This window comes from Fundulus heteroclitus, chromosome 12, assembly GCF_011125445.2.
Source record: "Fundulus heteroclitus isolate FHET01 chromosome 12, MU-UCD_Fhet_4.1, whole genome shotgun sequence".
In the NCBI taxonomy this organism is placed as follows: Eukaryota; Metazoa; Chordata; class Actinopteri; order Cyprinodontiformes; family Fundulidae; genus Fundulus; species Fundulus heteroclitus.
The window spans coordinates 21836768-21863488 of NC_046372.1; the positions used below are offsets into that span (position 1 = coordinate 21836768).

At 39.6% G+C, this 26721-nt stretch overlaps 1 protein-coding gene and 1 long non-coding RNA gene across 4 annotated transcripts; both read left to right on the forward strand.

Annotated features, from left to right (window-relative positions):
* Nucleotides 1–2290: 2290 nt before the first annotated feature.
* On the forward strand, nt 2291–3577 carry LOC110367452. The gene is made up of 3 exons (XR_004932192.1): nt 2291–2474; nt 2722–3005; nt 3148–3577. It is a non-coding gene; the product is annotated as an uncharacterized LOC110367452 (long non-coding RNA).
* A 7891-nt stretch (nt 3578–11468) lies between these two features.
* Nucleotides 11469–21532, forward strand: LOC105922970 (GTPase IMAP family member 8). Of its 3 annotated transcripts, XM_036144741.1 has the most exons (7): nt 11469–11635; nt 12086–12146; nt 15016–15066; nt 15854–16489; nt 16588–16629; nt 17606–18796; nt 18904–21532. In XM_036144741.1, exons 2-7 carry the CDS (start codon nt 12128–12130, stop codon nt 20541–20543), a joined length of 3579 nt encoding a protein of 1192 aa, XP_036000634.1. In that variant the 5' UTR covers nt 11469–11635; nt 12086–12127; the 3' UTR covers nt 20544–21532. The 3 variants fall into 3 exon arrangements, with proteins under 3 accessions (XP_036000634.1, XP_036000636.1, XP_036000635.1); XM_036144743.1 differs by lacking the exon at nt 12086–12146 and having other exon boundaries at nt 11540–11635; XM_036144742.1 differs by lacking the exons at nt 11469–11635; nt 12086–12146 and adding an exon at nt 14675–14799.
* The last annotated feature ends 5189 nt before the right edge of the window (nt 21533–26721 follow it).

Here is a 26721-nt window from a genome sequence, read left to right on the forward strand (position 1 = left end):
CTAACAGCTCAGTCATACCGCTTTCATCTCACATGCTCCATCCACACTGATCACATTCATTCCACAACACTCAAGCAAACTTTCCGTCACACTTGGTCCCCGGGGATTATTGTGCTCCCACTGACCAGCTTCCTCAATTCTCCATGCATGCACACTTGTCTTAGACTTAGAAAGCTTTCTTTCTTTTAGTCAGATTTAATAAATTTAAATTCACTCCTAAGTTTACCTCATAAGATTTAATGTTCTAACTAAATACCCAGAAAGTAAACAAAGTTTGTTCTTCAATTTAAAATCTATAACCCCTTGAAACTAATAATTCCTTTGCACTCCAACCACGGAGACCTCCACCTCCGTGTCACATTTTCCAGTCTTTTTATGGTCTTAGAGAGCCTTTTGGGTGTGACTGGCATGCCAAACCAGTCACTCCAAACCACATCCCCACACATGAGATGAAGGTCAGAGCGGTCACATCTGGGCTCAGTCCATGATGTAACTGTACAGGAGATTCTCCCAGAAGCCTGCTTCATCATCCAAGTCATTAGGGCATTTGAGGTCTGAGTTTGTTGAAGGCCTCTTCTATGCGATCAAGAAAGTCCTCAACCAGCTAACCTGTACAACAGCTTTCAAAGCCCTGCTGTCCATTCTGGTGGAAAACTTGTCTCTTCAGCGTGCCACAGAGGGCAGTGACAGCATCACAATGTTGAGCTGAAAGCGATGGTTTGACTAGCGCAGTTTGGTGCTCTACCTCAGGGACCTGGGCCGGTGCTGATGGTATAGGACGCTGTTGTTGGATAGAGGGATAAGACTCCAGGTTCAGATTGACCATCCTTAACCCAGAGGCTCATCTGCAATGCAGCATAGGTAGACTGGGGTGGGGTCTCACTCATACTAGGTTGGAGATTGGAGCATTAAGAAATTAACTTTTCCCTTTAATACTGAAATTATCCAGTCGGCCAGCAACTGTCCCGCTTAAAAACATTTCCAACCACAAAAGCCTTTACTGCAGCCATTCTCTTCCTATTTTATGCTTCAACTTTCAAACATTTATGTGTTTCTCATACTTCTCTACAACATTACTTGGAACCTTTTTTAATATTTTATTTTTCTGTTTTTCCTTTTTCTCTCTTTTTTTATTCAAGCTGTTCTCCTAATTTTGTTTTGTCAATTTATTAACACATGCAACACACCCTGGTCCATGTTTCTTTAACATGTTCCTACAAATGGAACTGTCAGGGGAAAGGATCAAGAATCTTTCTGGATCCTTATCCTATTACACAGTTAGGACATCTCCTTACAGCCTTCCTTCCCTAATTAAGTGTAGAAGTGCTAAGAAACCTCTAACTGCTGTCACAATCTATGCCTTTACTACAAGAAGAGACTCAAATCCTGTCTGTATTACTCCAGGTAACTTTAACCCGTCTGTTCATCTCCATCAACCCCAGTTGGTCGAGGAAAATGACTGTTTATACTGGTTCTGGTTCTGATGGAGGTTTTTTCTTCCTGTTAATGGGGAGTTTTTCTTTCTACTGTCGCTTTATGCTTGCTCAGTATGAGGGATTGCAGCAAAGCCATGGACAATGCAGACAACTCTCCCTGTGGCTCTACGCTTCTCCAGGAGTGAATGCTGCTTGTCGGGACTTTGATGCAATCAACTGATTCGCTTATATAGGATTTTTTATTTTTTTTTATTTTTTTCCGACCAGTCTGTATAATCTGATTGGATTTGACTTTGTAAAGTGCCTTGAGATGACATGTTTCATGAATTGGCACTATATAAATAAAATTCAATTGAACTAATAACGCGGGTTGATATTACTTTATCATTTTAGAAATCAATTTAAACAGTCTCCCACTGAGTTTATTCTGGGTTTCCCCTTTAATGGTTTCAGGCAACTGTAATCTCAGAAGGTGAGATGGAGGCTCCTCCTTGTTTTCAAGACTCTGGAGGGCTGAAGGTGTGAGTGTTCAGGCTGTCATTGTATGACACAACATTGGTGTTGTTATACGAATGACTACCAGTACTGACCACTGACCTTTTCCATGCTTTGTTACAGATATTTAAATCTATATAAATGCAAGTTTAAATAAACAGGAAGAGTAAAAGAATAAAATAAAGTTTTAGATGCAGCTCACTGGTAGGTTGTGCTTTTTTGGAACAGGCTCATGGGCGCCTCATGTGGTTCTCAGGGGCTACTTTGTGCCTGCTGACACCATGTTGGTGATCCCTGCTGTAGACTAAACATGCCATTCTGTTAAAGGTGACAATATGTTTTAAACAAGGTTTAAATTTAGAAGTAGACAAGAGAATGTTTCATTACAGATAAAAAAAAATCCTCATTCTGTCTTTTTTGGTCTTTGATCCCAGAACAAAAAACAACCAAAGCCTGGAGACCTGATAGAGATCTTCCGTTTAAGACACCACCATTGGGCTGTGTACATTGGCGGAGAATATGTAGTTCATCTTGTATTGAATGGTGACTAAAGAGACAAATAAAAACACTCTTTTTGTGGAGAGCAGACTCCTTCCACTTTCTCTGCTCTGCATGAAGAGTTCTGCAAAATCTCCATGACTGTTGCCTGATTCAGAGAGGTCCACCAAATGTTGACCTCCTGTAGATGCCATTCAGTGGATGAAACAAGACAAGAAAAACACTTCTGTGCTGTGATGTTTGTATGTTTTATTATTAAATCTTTAAACTTTTTGAACATTTGCCTTTGAAGATGTGTGCTCAGGTGGCTGGCTGCCGGTAACAAGAGGTATGGGAGTTGTGCCGGTACCAGGAGAGATTGGAGTTGTGAAGAAACAGAAGCTGGAGGAAGTGGTGGGAAATGATCGCTGGAAAATCAACAACTATCTGGATGAAATATACAAACCTCAACCGACTGATGAGATCGTGAAACAGGCTGAGGAATTGATTGGTACTCGGCTGCTGTACGGCATGACTGAAAGTAACTGTGAACACTTTGCCACCAACCTGCGCTATGGAAAGCACACATTTCCACAGGTGGGTCAGAGGATCTTGGAGGAAAGATTAGCACTGATTGTTTCAATGGCATGATGCAGCAGATAGGAATAAACTGGTCTTGTGATGTTTCTACATGTATTGTTGTGATTTGCTGAAAGCTTCATGTGTTCCTTTGTTGCAGTTACTGGGCTTCAGGTCATATCTATGATTGAACGCAGCCTACCCCTGGCCTGGGTCTTTCTGCAGGGAGTTTGCATGTTTTCCCTGCAGCATTTTAAGGGTGTCATAGAATGGGTAAGATTCTACCTCTGGGTTTTCCTTCCCTTTCCCTCCATCATTGTTCCCATACAGGCTCTGTACCTTAGTCATCTATTCATCCATCCATTGTTTAATCTATTCCTGCTGATCAATGCAGGGTCACAGGAGGCTGCTGCCTATCTCCAGTGGTCGAAGCAAAGTTATGTTGTGTTATATCAAAATGAGGCTTCCTTGGTTTGCAATATTTTGGGTCAAGTGGCTGTTGTGAGGAGTTGGTGGAGATAAATCAGCTGTTTAGAGATGAATCTTTCAGGAAGTCTGACCGTATGACTCCTTCCTGGACTAACTCTGTCAGACAGGGGGGGGGGGGGAGAGGCAGGGTTAATATTATCTTCAAACAATTATCATCAATACTTCTACTTGGAGGAACGTTATCAGTCAACAGAGGCTGGAGAAGCTCGGCTCAGCTGCTTCATTTGACATGGTCACCGTCTCTGATACATGAACAGGTAGAATAATCATGAAAGGGTGTTTTCATATTTCTAATCATGATTTGCTGTAATATTTTCTTTTTTAAATCAGAAATGTATAATTAGAATAAAAGTTCTGTCTGTTGGACATTTTTTACAGAACTTCTGCTGAATTTTTAGTTGAGTAATATTATTATTTCTACTTGTGTTATAGCCTGGCCAAAGTGGCTGGAGAAGTCAGCAGGCAGAAGATGTCCAGAGTGGCAGGTGGTTTATCTACAACAAAAATAGATTATTATTATTTTTTTTTTTTTTTACAAAAATCAAAGGTTAACATGGCTCAACAGATCATAACTGAATTTATAACAACCAAAATGACCATCAAGTGCACTCAGCTACACGGACTCCTCCCTTCTGAACATCTCACATTTCTCTGCTTAAATACGCTGATTTTCAGGCAGACAGAATGGCCTGGAAGGGATTTAAACCTAGAAGTTATAGTAAATTATCTGTAAAATTGCAAAACATAAACATACCCAGGTTAGTATATGCTGCCATACTACAGAATAAATGAGATATGGCTAAATCAAGCAAACAATGTTACCTGAACATATATAAACAAATGGCAAATTGATCTTCTCACCCACTTTCTCTCACTACTAGTATGTGAGTAAAATTCCTGCGAGTAACTCAAATAAATAAAGAACAGACTTGTTTTAACCAAAAATCCACCAGAGAGAGACATATATACATTTTATGTTAAAGTGAGACTTCTTTTTTGTTCACAACCTATATTGTTTGTTTTAAAGTTATTTTTGATCCACTGAGCTCTTTTAACCCTTTGGAGGTCAAGTGAACATACAGTAAACAGTAAATATTGTCATTAGGAGCATTTCACACTACTTTAACATACTGCATATACATTAACTGCTATAAGTATTGCCTTCATAAATTATATGATGAAAATATTATATTGAAAAGTATTTATTCTACCTGAATTTGTTACTTTGTAATTATAGATATGTGTTGTACATTTTTAATTTAGTCTTAAATACCATAATTTGTATATGAATTTATGTTTTTGTCTGATTACATTTTGCAAAAAATTATGTGATGTTATGAATAGCTACTCAGTACTTGAGACGCCTTTGTTATTGAATACTTTTTTACTCTTACTTGAGTAATTTCTTGGTTTGCTACTTTTTACTTTTGTTTGACTAAAAATATGTTGAAGTAGTGCTACTCTTACTTGTATAAAATTTGTGTCTACTCTCCCCACCTATGTGAGTAGAGTAGACACAATTTGAGCGTGTCACAATGATCGTCACGTGGGACAACTAATAGATGAGACGATACCCCCAGAACGTCAAGCTGAAAAAGATCGTCCACTATATCTTTAAGAATTTAATTTATTGTCCCATAATGACATAGTGGCAACAATTTTAATCCAAATGGGCTTTAATCTGCCTAAATCTGACCTATAAATCTATCAGTTATGTTTTCTTTACAGTTCTTATCACTAGTTTTGTTGCATTTTAAATTTTTTCAGTGTTGAGAAAATTTCATGGGAACTGACATAACCTGAATAGTTTTCCACAGCTCCGACCATAGCTTTGAAACATTAATAAATGGTTTGGGTATGCAACCTGTACTTGTTAAAATAACCAGAAGTAATATTTTAAGAAGGCCGGTTGTAATTTCTTCCATCCAGTTGAAGTGGAAAACTGAAAAATCTCAACTAGGACTAATGTGTGCATTTAGATTTCTGATGCTTCCTAGTCTGTAAACATCTGTAAATATTTTGCTTGATTTCGACATTTTCTATGGGTATGTCTTTTATTTTATTTTTGAATTCATGGTTTTACACTTGTTTAAAATTTAGTTTTTTGTGTTTGGTTGTTTTGAAACTTTTTTGCTTTGCTGCTGTCTTGGCCAGGAAACTCTTGAAAAAGAGATTTTGATCTCAATTAAGCTTTTATGTTTAATTAATTATGTTTTAAACAAAATAAATCATAAGATATGTTGATTAAATTATTGTGGTTTGTTTCTTCCTGCCAGTAGCAACTGGTATTTTTTACAACCTGAACATAAATCAAAATTAACGTTAACGTTGATATATTCATTATAGGTATAGCACCTTCTGCTGGTTGAATATACACATAGAATTTTGGTTGCTGCGTCTTCTCCTGTATAATTTTGGATAGAACATTATACAGCAAGTAATACTGACACCTTGTGGCTCAAATTGGTACAACAGCTTACCGATCACAACAATCTGATATGCTGTTTTTAAACGGTGTATTGTGGTTGTGAATTTTTACTTATACAGGAGAGGTATATGATGTTGCACTGCAAAAAGGGAACTAAAAGTAAGTAAACATTTCTTGAAATTGATGTATTTTTCCTTGATTAAAGCACGTAAATAAGACTACGTGCCAATGGAATGAACATTTTACCCCTGGAAATAGATAATTAGACATCCTGCACTTAAAATAAGATGATGGAAATGAGTTGTTTCTGTTTTAAGTGCAAAAATCTTATTCCACTGCCAACATCAGGTGAGAGAGCTATATGATGATTTTACAAGGAATGCTATATAAAGGATTAATCAAAAACAAACCAGATCTCATCTACATGCTGGACAAGTGACCTCGATCCAATCTAGATTTTATAATTACGGGATATATAATGTAAGAAGACATCTAGATGAGGGTCGCATGAGGGATGGGGGTCTTTGTTATATTTATAAAAGAAGGAATTAATGATAAACTATTAACAAAGGGGTCAGACTTGGAGTTTAGAATCACTGAAATATGGAAAATAACATGTTAGGAATATACTTGTTATTAGAATCACTGGATTACCTCATTGTGCATCTACAAGGTAAGTTAATTTATTGCAGGGATACTAATATGTATAATATGTCATAGAATAGATATAATGATCACAATGGTTTTGTAATTGAAGACGTTATGGACAAAATAAAATAACAGGTAGAGAATCAACTGTAGATCTGACATTACTTTTGGCCTCCTTGGCCAGTGGCATATCATTAAAGATACAATATGCTGCAATCACTATCCCATAATAATCATGCTGGATTTAGGAATCCAGCATTATAATACAATGGGAGCATGATTGTTAGTGATAAAGAAAAGGATAAAATCAATCTAAATGAGGACATTGATCAATATGTGACACCTCTCTGTCCCTTTCAGTAACAAAGGGTCAGAGAAGTGTCACGATACTTCAGAACCTTCTTCTGTGAGTTGGTTTACATGATCTAGATGGTGAACCGTACAGCAGCGTCCTGATCCTGGCCTTTAGCAGCTTCAACAGGTACTTGGCTGTTGTCCATGTCACCAAATGTTGGAGTGTGGCTGCTGGCTCCCATCCTGACTGTTTAATGGTGTTTGCCTGAGTTGAGGATGAAAGTTCCTCTAACTGCCTCTTCAAGGAGGACAGCACGGAGAGCACCAATTCCAGAACTATCTGTCTGTGTGTCTACCCAGTAGAAAGTAGTCAGATATGGACGGTGGTTTTCCACTTCCAGCACATCCAGGTGAGCTATGACCTTCCTGGACTGGCCATCCTCATCTGCTACCACATCATCATTTCCAGGCTCTCCAAGGGTTCCAAGGGGCAGATCCTGAAGAGGAAGGCTCTGGAGACCACAGTCATCCTCATCATGAGCTGAGATTGTGGTAAAGCGTATTGCGTCACTTCCTGTTTTCTGTTGCTGTGGTGCGGATTGTGCTTTGGTGTTCCAGACTCTCTCCATTTTATTTTAAATCTCTTTGCTGTCACATCTCTCTGTTTCTACTATATTAGCACATTGTCTCACCTTCTTCTATTTTTCTTTTCTCCTCTACCATCCGTTTCTGTGTCCATTGAACATAAAACAGTTCCAGAATAAAATCTAATAAAGATTTTTGCAGAGCAAAAATGAAAGCAATAAGACTCCACTTGTGAAAACTGGCAGCTACTCTACACCTCCATGTTTTTGAGACAGTGGGAGGGGGACGCTGCTCTCAGTGATGAGAAAAAGTGTAAAAGTAAATAAATTCATTTATCAAACCACTTTGATTGCAACACAAAAAGTGACGTGTCTCCCACTTTATGCAGAACCCTCTTTTTATCAGCTTACTAGTTAATCAAAAAGCCTAGTTTATGATGGTTAACAAGCTCAAAGGAGTTTTATGTAGTAGCAGCAGTGATGGGACAGAAGAAAACAGAGGAAGACAGGAGAGAAAAGAGATCTCCAATGGATGTGCAGGACTCCTTCGATCAGGTCCAGGTTCTCATCAGGACTTTGGTGGCGCTGCCTGTGTCTTCATGTGAATCTGAGAAGAGTTTCAGTTCCTGGGTAAAGGCTTGGATGTACGCTACGATGGCCCAGTATAGACTCTACAATGTAGAGTTATGTAATGTCCATAAAGTGAAGCTGGACATAAACACAATCTGCCAGGAGTTTGTCTGATCCAGTATCGCTAGAAGTAGTACATCTGGTTCTTTTGTTTAGAGAACTGGAGGTTTTTGTTGTTAGGTGGAAATATTTTAGTGCAGTTAATTAAAACTGTTCTTTAGTTTTTCACAGATAACATACCTCACATAAACTGATGGGTGGGTGGTTAAAATTTTTATTTATAGCCCTACAGTTTTAATTTCAATCTATAACTTCAAAGTGCTGTAGGTTAATACATTTCCATATCTTGTGGGATAGTTGTAATATGTTGTTGAACTTTCGTTTGTTGGCAGTAAATTAAATATATACTGCCGAAGAGGAGTTTGATTTTGTTGATTATTCTTGAAGGTTTTTCCTTTATAGTTTAGAACTATGAGTTTCAATTTCCTTTGAAACTACTTTGAAGGACTATAGTGGAGACAAGAGCACCAAATATAGATGTAATCATGAAGGTGGACCACTGCTACCTGACACCTGATACCATTGATGACATCACTGGTTGAACAGGTAGAAACCTGTATACACATAAAATATGGACTAATAAAGAATAACAATAACTACTCATTACTTTTAACATCATTTAAAATGCTGAGGGTTCAACCCCACAAGAAAGGTTGCAAAGGTGCTGGAGAGAGAGGTAGAGAGCTTTTATTTCATGCCACCGGCCCCCAGAAATCGATACCTGAAATTTTCCTGTGTATCAAGCACCCCCATGATTTGTAGTCTCAGTTGGAGTTTAGACTAAATAGACCAAATCCTGGGGATTATGAACAGATTCAGTTTTCCTGGGTTGTGCTTTCTTCGGTTTATTCCTTAAGTGTTTGTTTTCACTCTGGTGAATGATGTTTTTAGTTAATTCTATACTATTATTGTATAAAGCGCTGTTAGATTTTTTTCCTGTTTCCTCCCTGTTTAGACTTAGACAACTTTTTGTATGTACAGAGTGCATACAGAATGAAATGTTGCATACAGCTTTATGAAGATAAAGGTGGAATAAGGCAACATTACAATATAAAGTGCAGCATTGAATAGAATGTAAACAATGCAAGAGTAAAACAGTGTGCAGGAGAATGTTCAGCCATTGTTTATGTGCAAAAATATTGGTGCAAAAAGGCATTTGGGCAAAAATGCAGTAACGTTGAATTGTGTATCATTTCAAAGGATATAAAAAAAAAAAGTTTGGCACCGTTGGTAATACCAGATAATGATGCAAATATGGTGTAGAGTCCTGTCTAGTGTTCAACAGTCTGATGGCAGCACGGAAAAAGCTGTTGCAGAACCTGGTGGACCTGCAGCGAATGCAGCAGAACCTCTTCCCAGAGGGCAGCAGGGAGAACAGTCCATGGTGGGGGTGTGAGGGGTCTCTGATAATGTTACTGGACACGCAGCGCTGGGATGAAATGTCCTTAATGGAGGGAAGAGGAACCCAGATGATCCTCTCTGCTGTCCTCACGTTCCTCCAGTCAGAGGGACTGCAGCCTCCACACCACACAATGAGACAGCTGGTCAGAATGCTCTCTATGGTGCTTCTGTAGAAAGTTGTGAGGATGGGCGGCGGCAGGTGGGCTCTCCTCATCCTCCGCAGGAAGTACAAGCGCTTCTGTGCCCTCTTCACCAGTGACGTGGTGTTCACAGACCAGGTGAGGTTGTCTGTGATGTGCACCCTCATCACAGGCAAACGAAACGAATTATTCCTTTTTTTGACCATTCTGTTAATCTGATTGAATTTGATCTTGGAAAGAGCCTCTTGAGATGATATGTTTCATGAATTGGCGCTATAATACTAAAATTGAATTGAATAGTTTCAACTATAAATTCTGAAACTTTGACTGCAGTAAATATTTGGGATATTGGGTTTATTTTGTTTTTGAATTCTGTGTTCTTTTTTCCCCAAATGTATGGTACCTGCACAAACTATAATTCAGTGTCTGGTTCATTAATTACTGAAAAACAGCTCCAGTGGTCGATCCCTAGACTTTTGACTCCCTTTTTCACATCTGTCCTTAATAATACTGTATTTAGCATAGAAACTTGCTTTTTTATTGAGTATTAGAGCCACATTACATAATCCTGAGGGTCTGATCAGTTTTTACTATCTCTTAGATGGGATGGCATTTTCTTTTTACACCGGGTTCAACAAAAAAACTTTAGCTCCAACTTCAATGTCTCACTGTTGTAAATGTAGAGTTTTATAATTCTGTTTTATTTGTTATTTATACAGGAGCAATATTATCACATAAACACTGATATCTGATGTTGTCTAAAGAAAAAATTAAATAAATGACTAATTCCCTGGAGGAAAACAAAATTGGCATAAAAAGGTCAGATAATGAATCTGAAAAGCTGCATCTTACAGGATTTTAAACATATTCAAAACTCCAATCACTTAAAGCAATTTGTAAATGCCACCCCCTCGTCTGGGACATCTAAAGTCTCCATTAAGTGTGGAGCCTATCCCCCCCGTCCTGCTCCCCTCCTTTGGCCTGCACCTTGACCCACTGGTGCGTTTGTTGGTCCTCGGGAACCGGTGCTGGTTGCTGTTGGGCTCTGGGCCCATCGCTTGAGCTCCTAGGGTCTGTGGAACTGTGGCTACTGTTTTTTTTTTCTGGGGCTCCTGTTTGCTCTTCCCTGGAATGGAGGAGGCAGCCTTCCTGGTGTTAGTCCCTCTTGGGCACCTTTGCTCTGAGGGTCCCTTCAGGCATCTGGGGTTCTGGTTCCCCTGGCATCTGTCTCAGTGCTCTGGGGGGGTATTGCTCCTCACAACCAATTTTGAGCATTTTTCTTATGGATAAACTTTACGTATACAAGCACACTCTCACAAATACCTACAGGTACTCGGATCCAGGTACTTACAATTCAATTAAATTCAATTCAGTTTTGTTTATATCGCCACAATTGATGAAACATGTCATCTCAAGGCACTTTCCAGTCAAATTCAATCAGATTATACAGATTGGTCAAAAAGTTTTCATATATAAGCGAAACAGAATTACCTCTATATAGAAAACCCCTATCATTAGCTTTAGCTGTCACTGTATGCATTTTGTCTTAAATAACTGTATTTTTGTGTATTTTATTTTTTTCTGTCCATTGAACATGAAATAGTCCCAGATTAAAATCTAATAAAGCTTTAAAAAGAAATAAAAAGCAGTTTGTAAATGCTGCTGAAACACGTTTATTGGCGGCTGTACAATTTAAAAAATCTAATGCATGTCCTAAAAAATTTCAGCAGCTGAAGTTGGTTTATTGCAGCAGTTAAACGGGAAACAGTTTGACTTTTTACTTTCACTTTCAGCTGAGACGGTAAAACAGAAGAACTGATCCTGAAGTCTGAGACTAAACCACTTTAAACTGAAATGCTCCACTATTTTAGAAACTTTTTTTCTTTTGCTGGGTAGAAAATAGAGTTTTTCTCAGATGTGAACCTTCAGGATGGATTTTTTTGGGAAAACAGGCTACTAACAGACTGGTCCAAGGTAAGCAGACTACCATGTGATCTGACTTTAAGTCTATCAGTATTTCCTTTTCTTCATTATTAATGCTGTTTAGAAAGATAACCAGAAGATATTTAGCTTGTAATGGATCAGGTTAGTTAATCAGCAGTGAAGGCTGTTATTTAGTGCAGCATGCCACTGTGCCTCCCTCCATTTTGAATGCAGCTCCAGTGATTTTAGGGCCAGAACTTTCTTAACTCTGACTTGTCACTTTGTTTAAGCCTTTCCTGATGTAATCCTGATATATTTGCAATTTGACTTGTCTGATGTACAGATATATCTTTACAACACAAAATGTTTCTGTTTATTACTGAAATGTTATGTCAGAGCCCTGCTATCAGACCAAGAAGTATAGAAAAAGGCATGTTTCTGTTTTTTATTCTTTTCTCAAAAACTTAAATTATTGTTTTTCTTTATTTCGGGATTTTTAAGGATCAGATTAACTGGAATCTCTGAAGCCTTCTGCTCACTAACATGGCGTCACCTGCATCAGGTGAGTAGTGATCTCTGAAACAGGAAGCAGAGAAATTTAGCCTCAGCCAGACATGTCCTGTCTTGCAGTGTAACATTCAGAATTGTTGTCTTAATGCCAAAGGGAGCCTAACCGATTTATTCTCAGTGGAGTGCTACTGTTTTTGCTATAGTGCTCCGCTTCATACTCATTCAAAAAACTTTATTCAAGAAAAAAGAAGCTCTGTCATAATTTTTATCCATCTGCTCATTCAATTCAGTTTTATTTATATATCACTAATTAACATCATATCATCTGAAGGCTCTTTCCAAAGTCAGACTCCATCAGATCCTCCAGGTTGGTGAGAAAGTTTCCTCTCTAAGGAAACCCAGCAGGTTGCATCAAGTCTCTCCAAGCAGCATTCACTCCTCCTGAAAGAGCGTAGAGCCACAGTGGACAGTCGTCTGCATTGTCCATGGCTTTGCAGCAATCCCTCATACTAATAAGACAGAGCAGAGACACAAAAAAGTATAGAAGCACACAGTGATCATGGAAATAGAGATGTTTTATTTTATTAAAAAGCATAAGACTAGTGCAGTCACCTCATTGTTCGGTTAGTGGGTTTGAACAGAAAATAACACTAATATTCTCTAGTGGTATCTCAGCCTACATGATTGTTTGACCATAACATTTGTTTCATATGAGGATAATCATATCTGTTTAAGCTTGATTCTTATAAATACTAACTCTCAATATAGCACATTTTCAAAAAGGAAAAGGGCTCTGTGGTCATTTCAAGATATATGATGAAAATACCATTTGTTCTGATGGTCACACATCTCCAGAGGTTCTGTTTGCTGTGACCAAAGATCCACCTTCCTGAATCCATCACTGACAACAGCTGTCTGTGCAAAGCTCAGCCCAACAGATAACCCAATCTTTGACCCAGACATGGTTTTTAACTTAAAATGTTTGTTAAAAAAATAAATCAATAGCTGCACAGTGGCGCAGTGGGTAGCGCTGTTGCAAGAAGGTCCTGGGTTCGAGTACACCCCTGGGTCTTTCTGCATGGAGTTTGCATGTTCTCACTGTGCATGCGTGGGTTCTCTCCGGGTACTCCGGCTTCCTCCCACAGTCCAAAAACACGACTGTTAGGTTAATTGGCTTCTCCAAATTGTCCTTAGGTGTGAATGGTTGTTTGTCCTGTTTGTCTCTCTGTGTTGCCCTGCGACAGACTGGCGACCTGTCCAGGGTGTACCCCGCCTCTCGCCCAGTGAATGCTGGAGATAGGCACCAGCAACCCCATGAGGGATTAAAAATGGATGGATTGATAAATCAATAGCAAAAAAACTTGGTGTAGGAAGGTTAATGTCCAGAGAGTAGCAGAAAACAGTCAGTGCTGCTAACAGCAGGACATAAAGGTCTGAATAGGCTGGAGGCAGGAATCAGGTCAGTGAAGCAGGTAAAACTTCACAAGAGTCTGGAAGGCAGATTCTGCAGTAGAGTAGTACAGTTAGTAGATGGTGAATGGGGATACTTTACTGTATTGGGTTGACTGTCGAACTGAGAGAATATTTCAGTTTGAAGCAGAATTGTTGAGGTGCTTTCATTGTTTCCTGCTGAGAAAGACTACAGGATGTTTGAATGTGTTACTGGAGAACTTTAGCAAAACTCAGAAGGAGTTGCACTCTAGAGATACGAGACTATAGGGTTCATGAAACTGTATAATTGAGGGTAAGGCGTGGCAGATAAGAATGTAAGGTTTATGAAGGACACACAGAGACAAAGATAATGAGTCTAACCATTGGCAGAGCTTGAGTGGACATAGAACAATATTCAGATTTTTATTGTAAGTGACACAATGAACTGGATTAGAAACAATCAGATCAGAGGCACGGCTCATGTTGTGCCGTGTGGAGACAAAGTAGGCCAGGTATGGTTTGGAGATATAATAACATATTGGACAAAGGATAGTGAGTCATGTTTTTGTTCTGATGACCTGAACACACTACACACACAGAGGTTGATATTTTGTGAGTTTATTGAACGAGACGGCTGTTGGAGGATGAAACCAGAGGGACAGGACTGAACGGTACCCGGGAATGTAGATGAAGCAGAAGCTGACAGCCCGGAGAGAGAGTACTGGCTGGAGTTGAGTGAAGACGGGAACTTGCACGCAGGACCAGCAGCACGGCAGGGTGAATACTTGTAGGCCAGAACCCGAGCATGTTAGTAGCTCCTCCTGAGATACCGAGGGGAGACAGGATAAAATCCAGTAACAGGCAGAGACAACAAGGTAAAACTAAGACAGGAAACAAACGGCTAGCAGGAGCAAACCAAGTAGGCAGGGAGAAGTGGAGTACTGAAGATGAACCGGCAGAGGAGTGAAAGCAGAGGGAGGCTTAAGTAGGGAGGCTGGCAGGTGAAGTGAGTCTGACTGATTAATGACCAACAGGTGTGACTGACTGCAGAGGGAGTGAAGGAGAGCTGGGGGAGGAGGAGCTGAAAACTAACAGAAAATAAAGTCAAATCATAACTAAAACCGTAACAAAGAGGAAGAACTGAAAACTAATAGTAAACAAAAACCAAGTCAAAACTAAGCCCTGACACAGTGAATGTGGAGATGCCAGAGACAAGGAGAGGAGAGCGATCACAGAGAAGATCCATGAATGGAGTCAAGCAGGATATGCAGAAGGTTTGTATCACAGAATAAGATGTTAAAGATAAGAGAGAGATAAGATCTACTGTCTTGATCCTTGAAAGGATTCTCCCAAACAACTGTTTGTACATTGAATAATAATTTCCTAATAACTATGTTATTTTTTTCACTAGGTTAAAACTGAAGATGCTTTTTAGATATAAAAACATAATGTTGCCCACATTAATGTGTTTGCTTTTTTTGTCTTGACAGATGGACAGCCTTTAAAAAGAAGCAGAAGCTATGAATTTCTTCCACCAAACTGTGAGTTTATCTTTTTAAATATACAATTACAAATTTACAACTAAAGACCACCCAAAGTACCCCATATTTCCTCTGAACTGTAAAAATAAAACAAAAAAAGACTCACAAACACTAACAAAACAAATAATTAAAATGTTTGATTAAGGTTAAATGAGCCAATGAAAAACATGGGCAGGTTTTATAGGAGCATTTCTCAATTTTCTATAAAACACTTTACATTTTCCTAGAGGAACCAGTGGAGATGGTTTAAATCCTGTTGTAGAGAGATCTAAGTTGAAGAGGCAGAGTAGGAAAATGTTTTTGTCCCCCCCACATGTCCATGTATGGGAAATGTGTGTGTGAAAAGGCGCACACTCACCTGTGGCCCAGTTGACGAGATCTAGCCGTAATTTTTGTTGACCACAGTTACATTCATCCATCGTCATAATTCATTTGGTCCCTGTTTTACCTGTTTGATCCCATCCCTTCATAATCCAACCCTTTGCCCTTTGATAACTGATAGTTTTACAATAAATAAAACAAACAATTAGGGTCTGTACTTATAGTTATGTGTTGGCTACTTTTTCCATAAAGATCATTATCTGATAATTTTACAAATTAGATTTTAAGTCTTTACCAGTTTGCAGCTGAGCTCATTTTCTTAATTCACTGAGTAAACTAACTTTCAAAATGGGTTTTCCAGAAAGACACATTTTGCCTCTATACCAATTTATGGTTTTGAAAACTTTTACTTCAAAGTATCTTTCCAATTTATTTGGGGTTAAACTTTTTGTTCTTACAATTTCAGTGTCTGAGCTCAGGGTGGTTCTGCTGGGAAGCAGATGGTCCCAGAGGAGATCAGTAGGAAACTTCATAATGGCAAAGGATGTTTTTAACACTGAACCTCAGTCCTGTGTCAGAGTCGGTGGAGAAGTGGAGAAAACCAGAATTGTTGTCATCAACACTCCTGATCTTCAGTTTTCAACTACAGCCGAACAAACACAGTTTATTAAAGACTGTGCGAGCGTCTCTGCTCCTGGACCTCATGTGTTCCTGTTGGTTCTGGAGCCTGAAAACATCACAGAAGAAGAGAAAAACACGATGCACAGAGTACTTCAAGCTTTTAACGATCGATCCTTTGATCATTCCTTTATACTGATGTTAAGTTCTGAACTGAGACAGCACAACAATGTTTTTGACGATTATACGAAAAAGGTTCCAACTCAGGAACTGATCATAAAATACAGATACAGATACTTAAAGATGGAGGACATTGATCTCCCAGAGCTGCTGACTCGTTTTGGTCAAATTGTGAAAGAGAACAATGGAGAACATGTGAGCTACGAAGAGTTTGAAGAAGCAGCCACCAGCCTACCAGATCCTCATCAGAGCCTTAAAGAAAAGGCTCCAACACGTTCTCTAGTAGCTGTTGTTAAAGATGCTGGTAAGTCCAAAAATGACTGAAAATAATATCAATACAACCTTGACAAAGATGTTTTTTATTTTAACCATTATAATACACAATTATCTCCTGTTTTAAAGGTATCAGAGGTCAAATATCCAGAACACATCTGTCCTATGAAGGTGGGTAAATTTATTAGTTAATAATGAGTTTGCAGACTGGCCTGTAGAGGTCGCTATTCTGCTCTATACACTCACAGCTAAGGAGAATTTTTTAATTTACACTTAACATGTATGTTTTTTAACTGAGCAGAAACCAGAGTCCCCGTAATAAAACCAGACATGAGTATGGGGCGACAGTGGTGCAGGAGTTAGGGAGTTGGTTCAATTCCTTACTCTGACTGTCTCAGTCGTACTGAAGGTGGTTAGAGGGTCGGGTGCTTGCTTTTGTCAGTCTACGCGCTCACCACTATGAATAACTGACTAGTGTAAAACACCTTGGGGTTGTCAGACTAGTTAAAGCATTGTACAAGCCATTTACCATGAATTGGAAGCACACACAATCTCAACCTGATTCAAAAGCCTTTACAGAATCAAAAGCATTGAGGGTAAACAAAATAAGTGAGGAAACACAAATAATTCAAGAGGAAACATGAGGTGGTGCGGTCTGTGCTGCACTATGACAGTGTTCACATTTTGATGCGTGGTGAATGTGCTGAAGAGTCTGCTGTTTTGCAGAACAAAAGAAAAGTAAAGTTCTGAAACAGAGGTTTGGCTTAAAAAGCTTAGACACCAGACCCAAAAGTCCCAGTCGGTCTGTTTCCAGAATGGATCTAACTGGTGTTAATCCTAACACAACTGTACTTCCTCTTTTGTTTCATGAAGAGATTTGGCCTCACGTCCAAAAGCCTTCCTTAGTTCTGACCTGATTGGACGTAATAGGCTAGTTAGTTGTTGTCTGAACAATCCCCACACAACGGTCAAAATTTGAAAATGAAATTACTCACATTTTAATCCTGCACCCTTGTGTACATCCATTGTTTCCTACTGACAGTATTTCTAACCTTTTACAAAATGTTTGCTATATGGACTTCTACTTCTACTTCACATGACAGATCATCAAAGGTTTAATCACATTATTGTATCTAATCTCTTACAGCATCTGATTTCAGGATTGTGTTGTTGGGGAAAAGTGAAGATAAAAAGTCAAAACTTGGTAACTTGATAATTGAAGAGCAGGAATTTCATCACCAGAAGCACAGTGTGGCCTCCTGTGGAGAGTGGAGAGGAAAACCAGTGATAGTAGTAAAAACTCCTGACATGTTCAGTCTTACTCAAGAAGAAATCCTTGGAGAAATGAATAACTGTGTGAGGCTCTGTTACCCTGGACCACATGTTCTGCTGCTGTTAGTGAAACCTTCAAAATTTACTGAAGAGAACAGAAAAACAATGAACTTCATCCTGACTTTGTTTGGTCCAGATGCCTTCAAACATTCAGTGGTCATCTTAACACATAATGAGAAAAGATCATCTGTCAATGAGCTCCTCAGTCTAGTTCAAGGCAGATGCTACAACATGAATAAAAATGATCGCAGTCTGTTGATGAAGGAGATTGAGACCATGATGGTGGAAAACAAAGGAACATATCTGAGCTTCAGAGGAGAGACCAGCAGACCCCAACAGGAACAGATCAAACCTCCACTAAACCTGGTTCTGTGTGGAAGAAGAGGAGCAGGGAAGACCTCAGCAGCCAAGGCCATCTTAGGACAGACTGAGCTAAGATCCAACTCATCAGTTAGTGTTAAAAACCAGGGAGAGGTCAGCGGACGTTGGGTTTCTGTGGTGGAGCTGCCTGCCTTGTATGGAAGATCTCAGCAGGAAGTGATGAAGGAATCATTCAGGTGTGTCTCCCCCTGTGATCCTAAGGGGGTCCACGCCTTCATCCTAGTCCTACCTGTGGGTCCCCTCACTGATGAAGACAAAGGAGAGTTACAGACCATCCAGGACACGTTCAGCTCTGTGGTCAATGACTTCATCATGGTTCTGTTCACTGTGGAGTCAGATCCTAAAGCTCCACCTGTTGTTAAATTTATAAGCGGAGACGGAGACATCCAGAGGCTTATTCAGAGCTGTGGAGGAAGATATGTTGTTGTCAACATCAAGGACCAGCAGCTGAATCCCGAACTTCTAACGGAGGTGGAAAAAACAATCATTCACAAGAATTCTCCAGGTTTTTACACTTCAGAGACATTTACAAGGGCCCAAATGGAGAAGACCATAAAACAAGATGAACACATCACCAGACTAGAGGCTGAAATGAAGAAACTCAAAAAGACACAGTCTGATCTTTGTAAGCTCTTTTAAAAATTATGTTATACCATATTTCAAATGAGACTTCTGGTGCAATGTTGTAGTAATTGTCAGCGTTTAATCTTTCTGAATTTTCTTTCATTACAGGTACTGAACCAGATCAGAGCTCCATGCATCTGAGGATTGTTCTAATTGGAAAGACCGGTTGTGGAAAGAGTTCTTCTGGAAACACAATTCTGGGACGTAAAGCCTTCAAAGCCGAGTCCAACCCCAATTCAGTCACAAAATGTTGTCAGAAAGAAGAGTGTGAGGTGGACGGTCGTCCTGTTGCTGTCGTCGACACTCCTGGTTTATTTGATGACAGTTTGAGCCATGAAGAAGTTAATGATGAGACTTTGAAATGTATGAGTCTCCTGGCTCCAGGTCCACATGTCTTCCTGCTGGTGTTACGGATCGGAAGATTCACTCCAGAAGAGAAAGAGACTTTGAGATTAATAAAGGAAGGCTTTGGGAAAGGTTCAGAAAAGTTCACCATCATTCTTTTTACAAATGGGGATACATTGGAACATGATGGGCAGACAATCGAGGATTACATAAAAAAAGATCAAAATCTGTTAGAGAAGCTCATTTCTGACTGTGGAGGAAGATACCATGTGTTTAACAATCACGACAGACAGAACCGAACACAGGTCAGTGACCTGATTAGAAAGATCGACAGGATGGTGAAGGAAAATAACGGCTGCTTCTACACCAATGAGATGCTGCAGGAGGCTGAAGCTGCCATCCAGAAAAAAACAGAGAAGATTCTCAAGGAGAAAGAAGAAGAGATGAAAAGAGAGAGGGAGGAACTCAAGAGAAAGTATGAGGAAGATATGCAAGAAATGAAAAGAAAAATGGAAGAAGAAAAAGAAAAACTAAAACAGGAAGCAGACTGGAAACTGAAGGAAATGAAAGAGAATATTGATAAAGAGCATAAACAGAGAGAGAAGGAGCAGGAAAAGAGAGAAAAGGAAAAGAGGAAAAGAGAAACAGATGACAAAACTCATCGACAGAATTTGATACAGCAGCTTGAAGATCTGGACAAACAAATTCAGTCAGAGAAAGAGGAAAAGAAGATTGTCAACAGAGAGCTGGAAAGGATCAGAGAAGAGAAGGAGAAAGATAAAGAGGCTTGGGAAAAAGAACGCAAAGAATGGTGGGAGAAACAAAAAGAGGAGGAAGAGAAGAGAAAAGAGGAAGAGCAAAGAAAACTGAGAGAACTTGAGGAGCAGTACAAGGAGGAACGTGAAAGATATGAAGAGGAAAGAAAGAAAGAAGAACAAATCAGAAGAGAACAAGAAGAAAAAGAACGAAAGATTTTAGAGGAAAAGCTGGAACGACTTCAAAAGGAATACGAAGACAGAGCGAGAGAGGAAGCTGTGAAGTCAAACGAATTCCAGGAGAAATATAAAAAGGAGTTTGAAGCACAAAAGGAGGCGCTTAAGGAGCAAATAAAGGACAAGGAGGAGAAGTATGACCTGTTGAAGGCACTGGCAGCACACAAGGAATCAGAAAAGAGGAAACAACATAAGCATGAAATTAGTAATTTAGTGAACTGTATCTCCAAGAAGAGAGGAAATATAACAGCAGTTAAAGATTTACTGATCAAACATGAGAAAGAATTAAAGCAGACCAAAACAGAGAAAGAAAAAGAAGAAATGCAGAAAAATCATGAAACTGAAATAAGTGAACTGGTGGAGAAACTTCTTGAGGAAGCTAAGACAAAATCCTCGTGTTCCATCTTATGAGGATATTTGTTTGTTGTGCCTCTGCAAGCTGAAAATTAGTTTTCTACATGTCTGATAACACCTACATATCTGTGTTATGAACATTAGACAAATGTTCTTCTCATGAATGTCTGATCAGTGTTGGGGACAAGAACTTTACGTATTTGTTATTTTGCGCTCTTGAAATGTTCTATAAATGAAACCCGTGAAGCAGGTCTTACAGTCCACCAGCAACAACAGGAAAAAAGAAACTGCAATTATCAATATGAAGGTCCATTAACGAGTATGTTCCTCCCACTACTGTGGGTGTGGTGTTTGATGTACCGCTGCTGCTTGGTGCTGACCCTCAGTCCTGTTTTTTTCCCCTGCTTCTGCTGAACCTGGCACACGGAGGAACCTCTGGCAGAGGTTTCACTTCCAGAACCAGAGCTTTGTCCATTCTTAGAGAAAGTGTGACGCTGCTGTGCATCACCTGAAGCTGTCTCAGGCAGAATAACATTGTACAATAATCTTATTGTACAATGTTCTCCATTGAAGTGCCAAAACCTGATTTTGTTATAATAAAAAACTTAGAAATAGCGTCAGGAGGTTTGCTTCTAGTTCTTGGCTGTTAATTCTAGGATGCTATATAGATGGCTATAGTTGGAATTATATTCTTGCCTCTGGTATGCTATTAATGTCTGGTTTTTCCTCCTTGATTTAACAGATTGTCCTCCTGGGACGTAGCATAAGTTGTTTCTAAGACTCTTATGTTCTGTTTTAGTTCCACTTTAGCTGCTTTTTCCCTTTTTATATGATTATTGTGAATCCTATATGTGGAAATTTAAAAGGTAACTGCTGCCAGTTTCATTAAAGAAAATCTTAATGTTGAGACCCCAGAAATTTGAAGAGTATGCTGTGGAGAGGATGAGTAGCGTCAGAGGTCATCGGTCTCTCAGCTGTTCAAGAGAGAGGAAGGATCTCTAACCAATAAACTGGATTCTGACAAACAGACAGTGTCTGTGTATTATGTGTGAATTCTGAGTCTCACTCAGGTGTCTCACCAAAACTGGTGAAGCACAGTTCTGTTCATAACTTTTATGGACAGCATCCGAGACTAGGTCTTGAGCCGGTAAAGGGTAGAGTGCTTTCTCCGGGTTGGGGAGGATGTGCTGCCCCTAGTGGAGGAGTTCAAGTATTTTGGGGTCTTGTTTACGAATGAGGGGAAGATGGAGCGGGAGATCGACAGGCGGATTGGTGCGGCGTCTGCTGTGAAGCGGGCGCTGTACCGATCCGTTGTGGTGAAGAGAGAGCTGAGCCAAAAGGCGAAGCTCTCGATTTACCGGTCGATCTACGTTCCTACCCTCATCTATGGTCATGAGCTTTGGGTCGTGACTGAAAGAACGAGATCCCGGATACAAGCGGCTGAAATTAGTTTTCTCCGTAGTGTGTCTGGGCTCTCCCTTAGAGATAGGGTGAGGAGCTCAGTCATCCGGGGAGGACTCAGAGTAGAGCCGCTGCTCCTCTACGTCGAGAGGAGCCAGTTGAGGTGGCTCGGGCATCTGGTCAGGATGCCTCCTGGACGCCTCCCTGGTGAGGTGTTCCGGGCACGTCCCACCGGGAGGCGGACCAGGACACGCTGGAGGGACTATGTTTCTCTGCTGGCCTGGGAACGCCTTGGGATTATGGTTACATAATGACAATAAAGACTCTGGGTTCTTGATTAATTCAGGATCCCCAGGGGTTTGATTACTTATTATAGCTTCCTGGGATCCTACAGCATTTTATATTTTCACTTCTCATATTTCCTTGTTAGCTTCAGGTTCAATCTGAAAACCCTTGTGAATAAGGACTCTTTAGCCAAAGTGAAAGTGTGTCAGCGATCGCCATGATCAGTGCTGTCTGAAAAGTGTCAGTAAGGAGGGAGGTAGATGCTTCCTCTCATGTCTAATTTAGCCTAGGAACCTTACAATGTCCCTTATCTGTGAAAAGTAGAGTTAAGTGTACAATGTGCTAACCTAATTCTTGAAATAACGGTTTCTTCTCTCCTATATGCTCCACGTAGTCTGGTATCTGCTACCCTATTGTGAATGTTGTACATATGGCTTTTTTTTTTGTTATCCCACTCCTGATTTATGTGCCTCCAAATCATGCGCTTTATTCCAGATTTACTTATTTTAACCTTCATTTCCACTGTATTTTTTTAGAGCCTCTTTTGCCAGTCTGTCAACTCTCTCATTTCCATCAATCCCTACATGTGCTGACACACATACTGCCCTCCTCTCCCTCTGCTTAACTAACTTTTACTCATCTAAACAGTGTAATCAACTCTCTAACCTCCTTCCAACCTCTCCCATATATATTCAGTCAGCTCAGCAGTAACCAGTTGTCAGGTCCTCCGTCTACCCACCCTGTTCTGGTCACCTTTGCTGTGTTGCTGGTTCGTTTATCTCTGCCGTCATCGTAAGCCTCGGTTGTTTATTAAAAACATATTCAGTATTCATTAGTTATGGTGAGATGAGGCCTCATGAGGATTGAACCATTTACGCCAATTGCTTCAGCAAAGAGTTAATTTCACGAGGCTTCATTTGCACATGAAACCACCAATTGGTCGAGTCCATAATCACAGTCAGCAATATAATCTGTGATTTTTTCCCTGTGTTTTTATTCTTTAGGGCCCTTAGAAATTATCATTAATAAGTAATAAATATGAATTTCTCTCATGATCATCTCATGTGCATAGTATGTATGTTTTTGAACATGTTCTGTGTGTAATTTCTGTAAGAAAAGTACAATGTTAAATGGCAGGCTGTGTTTGCTTTTCTGTCATTTGAGTGAAATGTCATAGGCCTCAGCAGACAGACAGTTAAAGTGCTTGAGAAACTTGGAAGAGGGCATTGGATATGTTTGTGCAACTTGCACAATGATATATAAAAAGGGATATTGTATACATTTTTATTCACAAATAAAAGTTTTTTGACAGTTTTTGCTTTTAATTGATTACTTTTTTGACACTATTCTGGCCTTTGAAAACACCAGTTCCCAAGGCACTGGAGATGCTGATGTGCATAAAAACACAAGTACAGGTTTGTGTAAATTAGGGTACAGCACTTTTGTCCTCTCCCAGTACTCCAGTGGATTTTCTATTCAGCTGATATTGGGCACTGAAAGGTAGGGCTGGACTTGAAGCGTGGCATCAGCAGTTACATTTTGCATTTTTCTTGACTCCATCACACTCCTGGCCTCACAATGCCACAGTTCGCTACCTAAGAGAAAACAGCAGATCATGTTAGCAAGTGATCCGATAGAAATATCTGATCTAAAAAATAAAAAGGAATAGATTACCTGCAGAGATATCATGAGAGGTGGAAGCCTGGGTGAGTACCTTCATTTTCTGGTTACATCACTTAATGGTGGAGCACTCTGAGGTCAGTCTCTTAACGGCTTCAGGGGCTTTAGTTTGTATTAGAAGCACCGTCAATGACTATTCATGTCACCTTATTGATGATTCCCTGCTCCTCCGTCAGCGAGGTTTTCACAATAGCTATAATTTCAGCAGTGTGTGATTGGGGGAATGACTGAACTCAACGCAGCACTGCATCGAGATTAGTTTTCTGATCCTCAAAATGCCTGTTACAGCCATGTTGATGGATATCCACATAGCAGACATAAGGATAACATCAGCCACATCTTCCACTTTAGCCTCCATCTTCTTGTTCATAGATTAAAACTTCTCCACCATGTGCTCCAGAGCCTAAAATAAAATATGTAGAGCTGGATCATAAGACAAACAAAGCACTCTTTCATTTTATGCATTCATACATACATATCTGCCATGTAGGGAGAACATAATTAGGATCAAATTTAGACCCGAATGCCCTGAATCCACACAATCAACACTACTGAAGGGTTGTTGATATCCCAGCCAATTATGAGTCCTTTCTTTCCTAGTTGTATATGAATGACTAAATGTAAGGTAAGGTTTGGGTGTATTTAATTAGAATTTTGCTGTTTTGACCTCAATTTGCTCTCAAGGTGTTACACTGCCTCCAGTCACTTAGTATGGTGGGTTAAACCAGTGACTAACGCACATTCTTACTTCACACTACATGTGAGGAAACAGGCAGGACTGTTGAGAATGTGTATTCTCTGACCCAACATCATTTGAACTCGGATCATTTCTATACTGCTTTAATCCAGCAGTTTATTTATAATTTTTTCCATTTTATCAGAGGTCACTAAAGTTAGTGTTGCTTCGGTGTGTAAGTTTGCTAAAACAATGTCGGACTCTGTAATTTTCTCTGGTCCCGTGCCTGATCTGACCAGTGATGACATGTTTAGCCATCATTCAACCACTGATTGTCTAGGTGGTGTAATGAAAAAGACGCTACAGGGCTACAGGTTTTCTGGGGAAAACCTGGTTTGATTCGGAGAGACGGCATCAATCCCACTTTGGATGGTGCAGCTTTTCTTTCTAGGAATCTGGCCGGATTTATTAGTTCTCCTAAATACTGACAATCCAGGGTCCAGACCAGGAAGCAGAGCCGTAGTTTAACACACCTCTCTACAGCTTCTGTTCTGTTAAAGGAGAAGTCCGGTCAAAGTCAAAATTAAAACTGCTGAAAGTACTTTAAATATAAAATTATTACATTACATACATTCAATAAATGATAAGCTTTTTTAATTAAGAGTAATTTTCATTTGAAGGTCCTTTTATGGGGGCCGCCATCTTGGTGAAGAACAGTACTGCCAAGTCTCCAATGCCCCTATCTGTCCCCTTGTAAATAAATACCCGTTTTCATGCCGAAATATATTTTTTAACCTCTTAAACAAAGATAGACATGGTATTAAGCATTTAAATTTAAATTAATAGTAATTTTACATTTTAGAGACATAAAAAGAAAACAAATAAGCATTAAAGTACGGTTTATGGGTTGGGTTCTGCAATGTTATAAGATGAGTATAAAACCCATCTTTAGAACCAATCTCTGCTCAAAATGGTGATCTACACCGCCTAATCTACTTCCAGTAGTTATCATCAGTTATTGCAACCGTAAACTGCAGAAAATACAGGCAGAGCAGCTCTTTCTGAGTTTACTGTGCTCCTGTCAGAATGAAGCTGCAGCGCGTTATGAGGCGGAGGGATATTCCGGCGTCACGTAGTTTAGGCCCCAAACAATCGATTTCACTTTCAGGAACAAGCCCAAAAAAACTGCATCCCCACAACTCATGAAATATACAAGCGACTTTAGAAAAAACTAGACCAAAGTTGCATAAAATAAGTGGGCTTCACAACAGTGAACATCCTTTCCAAGTGTCGTATCCCTCCGCCGCTCTGGTCAGTACACAAATGTTCCGGCAAATTCTACATTATAAAAAAGAAAAATATACCGAAAAATCCTCGCTCTCATCTCATCTTGAAGACATTCTTCTTCCAAATGTTGGCTGCATATGACGTTTCTCTCTGGCCAGAAGCACGATGGAAAATCCTCTCTCTTCAAGTAGGTAATCCAACAAACGAACCCGGTGGATCATAAATCGGATAGTTGAAAAAACTAAGGTTTTTTCCACTTTTACCCGATGTATTGGAACATCCAACTGCCATGCATGTGCGCATTGTTGCTTCAGCAATAGCTCTCGTGAATTTCAATGGTGAAGTCCTCTGGAAATCCAAAAAAATTGTTGATGATCACAGCTGTGTAGAACGGCTCCTATTGACTTTGCTTGGAAAGTGCGGTGAAATGCTGTCGGCTCTCCGCTTTACCACGTCACTGGGTGTCATGTGAGGCGGCCCTTACTGCCCATATTTGGGCAGTAAGGGCCGCCCCCATACACAGTGATCCAGACGACAATTTATGTTTTTATTTTCTTATTGATTAAAGATAAGTTCATTAAATAACCACGAACGTATTAGTTTTAGTTATAGCTAATGATCCCTTGATTTTTACCCTATTGAGATGGTTTCTTTCCCACGGCCAAAACTGAACAGATCAAAAACGGATCAAAAAGGAACAAATCATAAAAATCTAATAAGAAATCAAACAGAACCAAAAAATAAAACAGTTAAATGTGGTCTATTAAATATAAGGTCTCGAATTACAGGCTTCAATAACTGGGGACGCTTGGAACGAAATCTGTACAGAAGCACATTTAACAACAAACTCTAATACATAGGGAGAATTCAAGTGGAAAATAATAATCCGGTTTTTCAGAACACCAG

Bases quoted from the DNA above. Each gene is read 5' to 3' on its own strand.
- LOC105922970 (XM_036144741.1), top strand. The intron at 15,067-15,853 runs GTGAGTTTATCT...TTACAATTTCAG, and splicing joins TGAATTTCTTCCACCAAACT to TGTCTGAGCTCAGGGTGGTT. The intron at 16,630-17,605 runs GTGGGTAAATTT...AATCTCTTACAG, and splicing joins AACACATCTGTCCTATGAAG to CATCTGATTTCAGGATTGTG.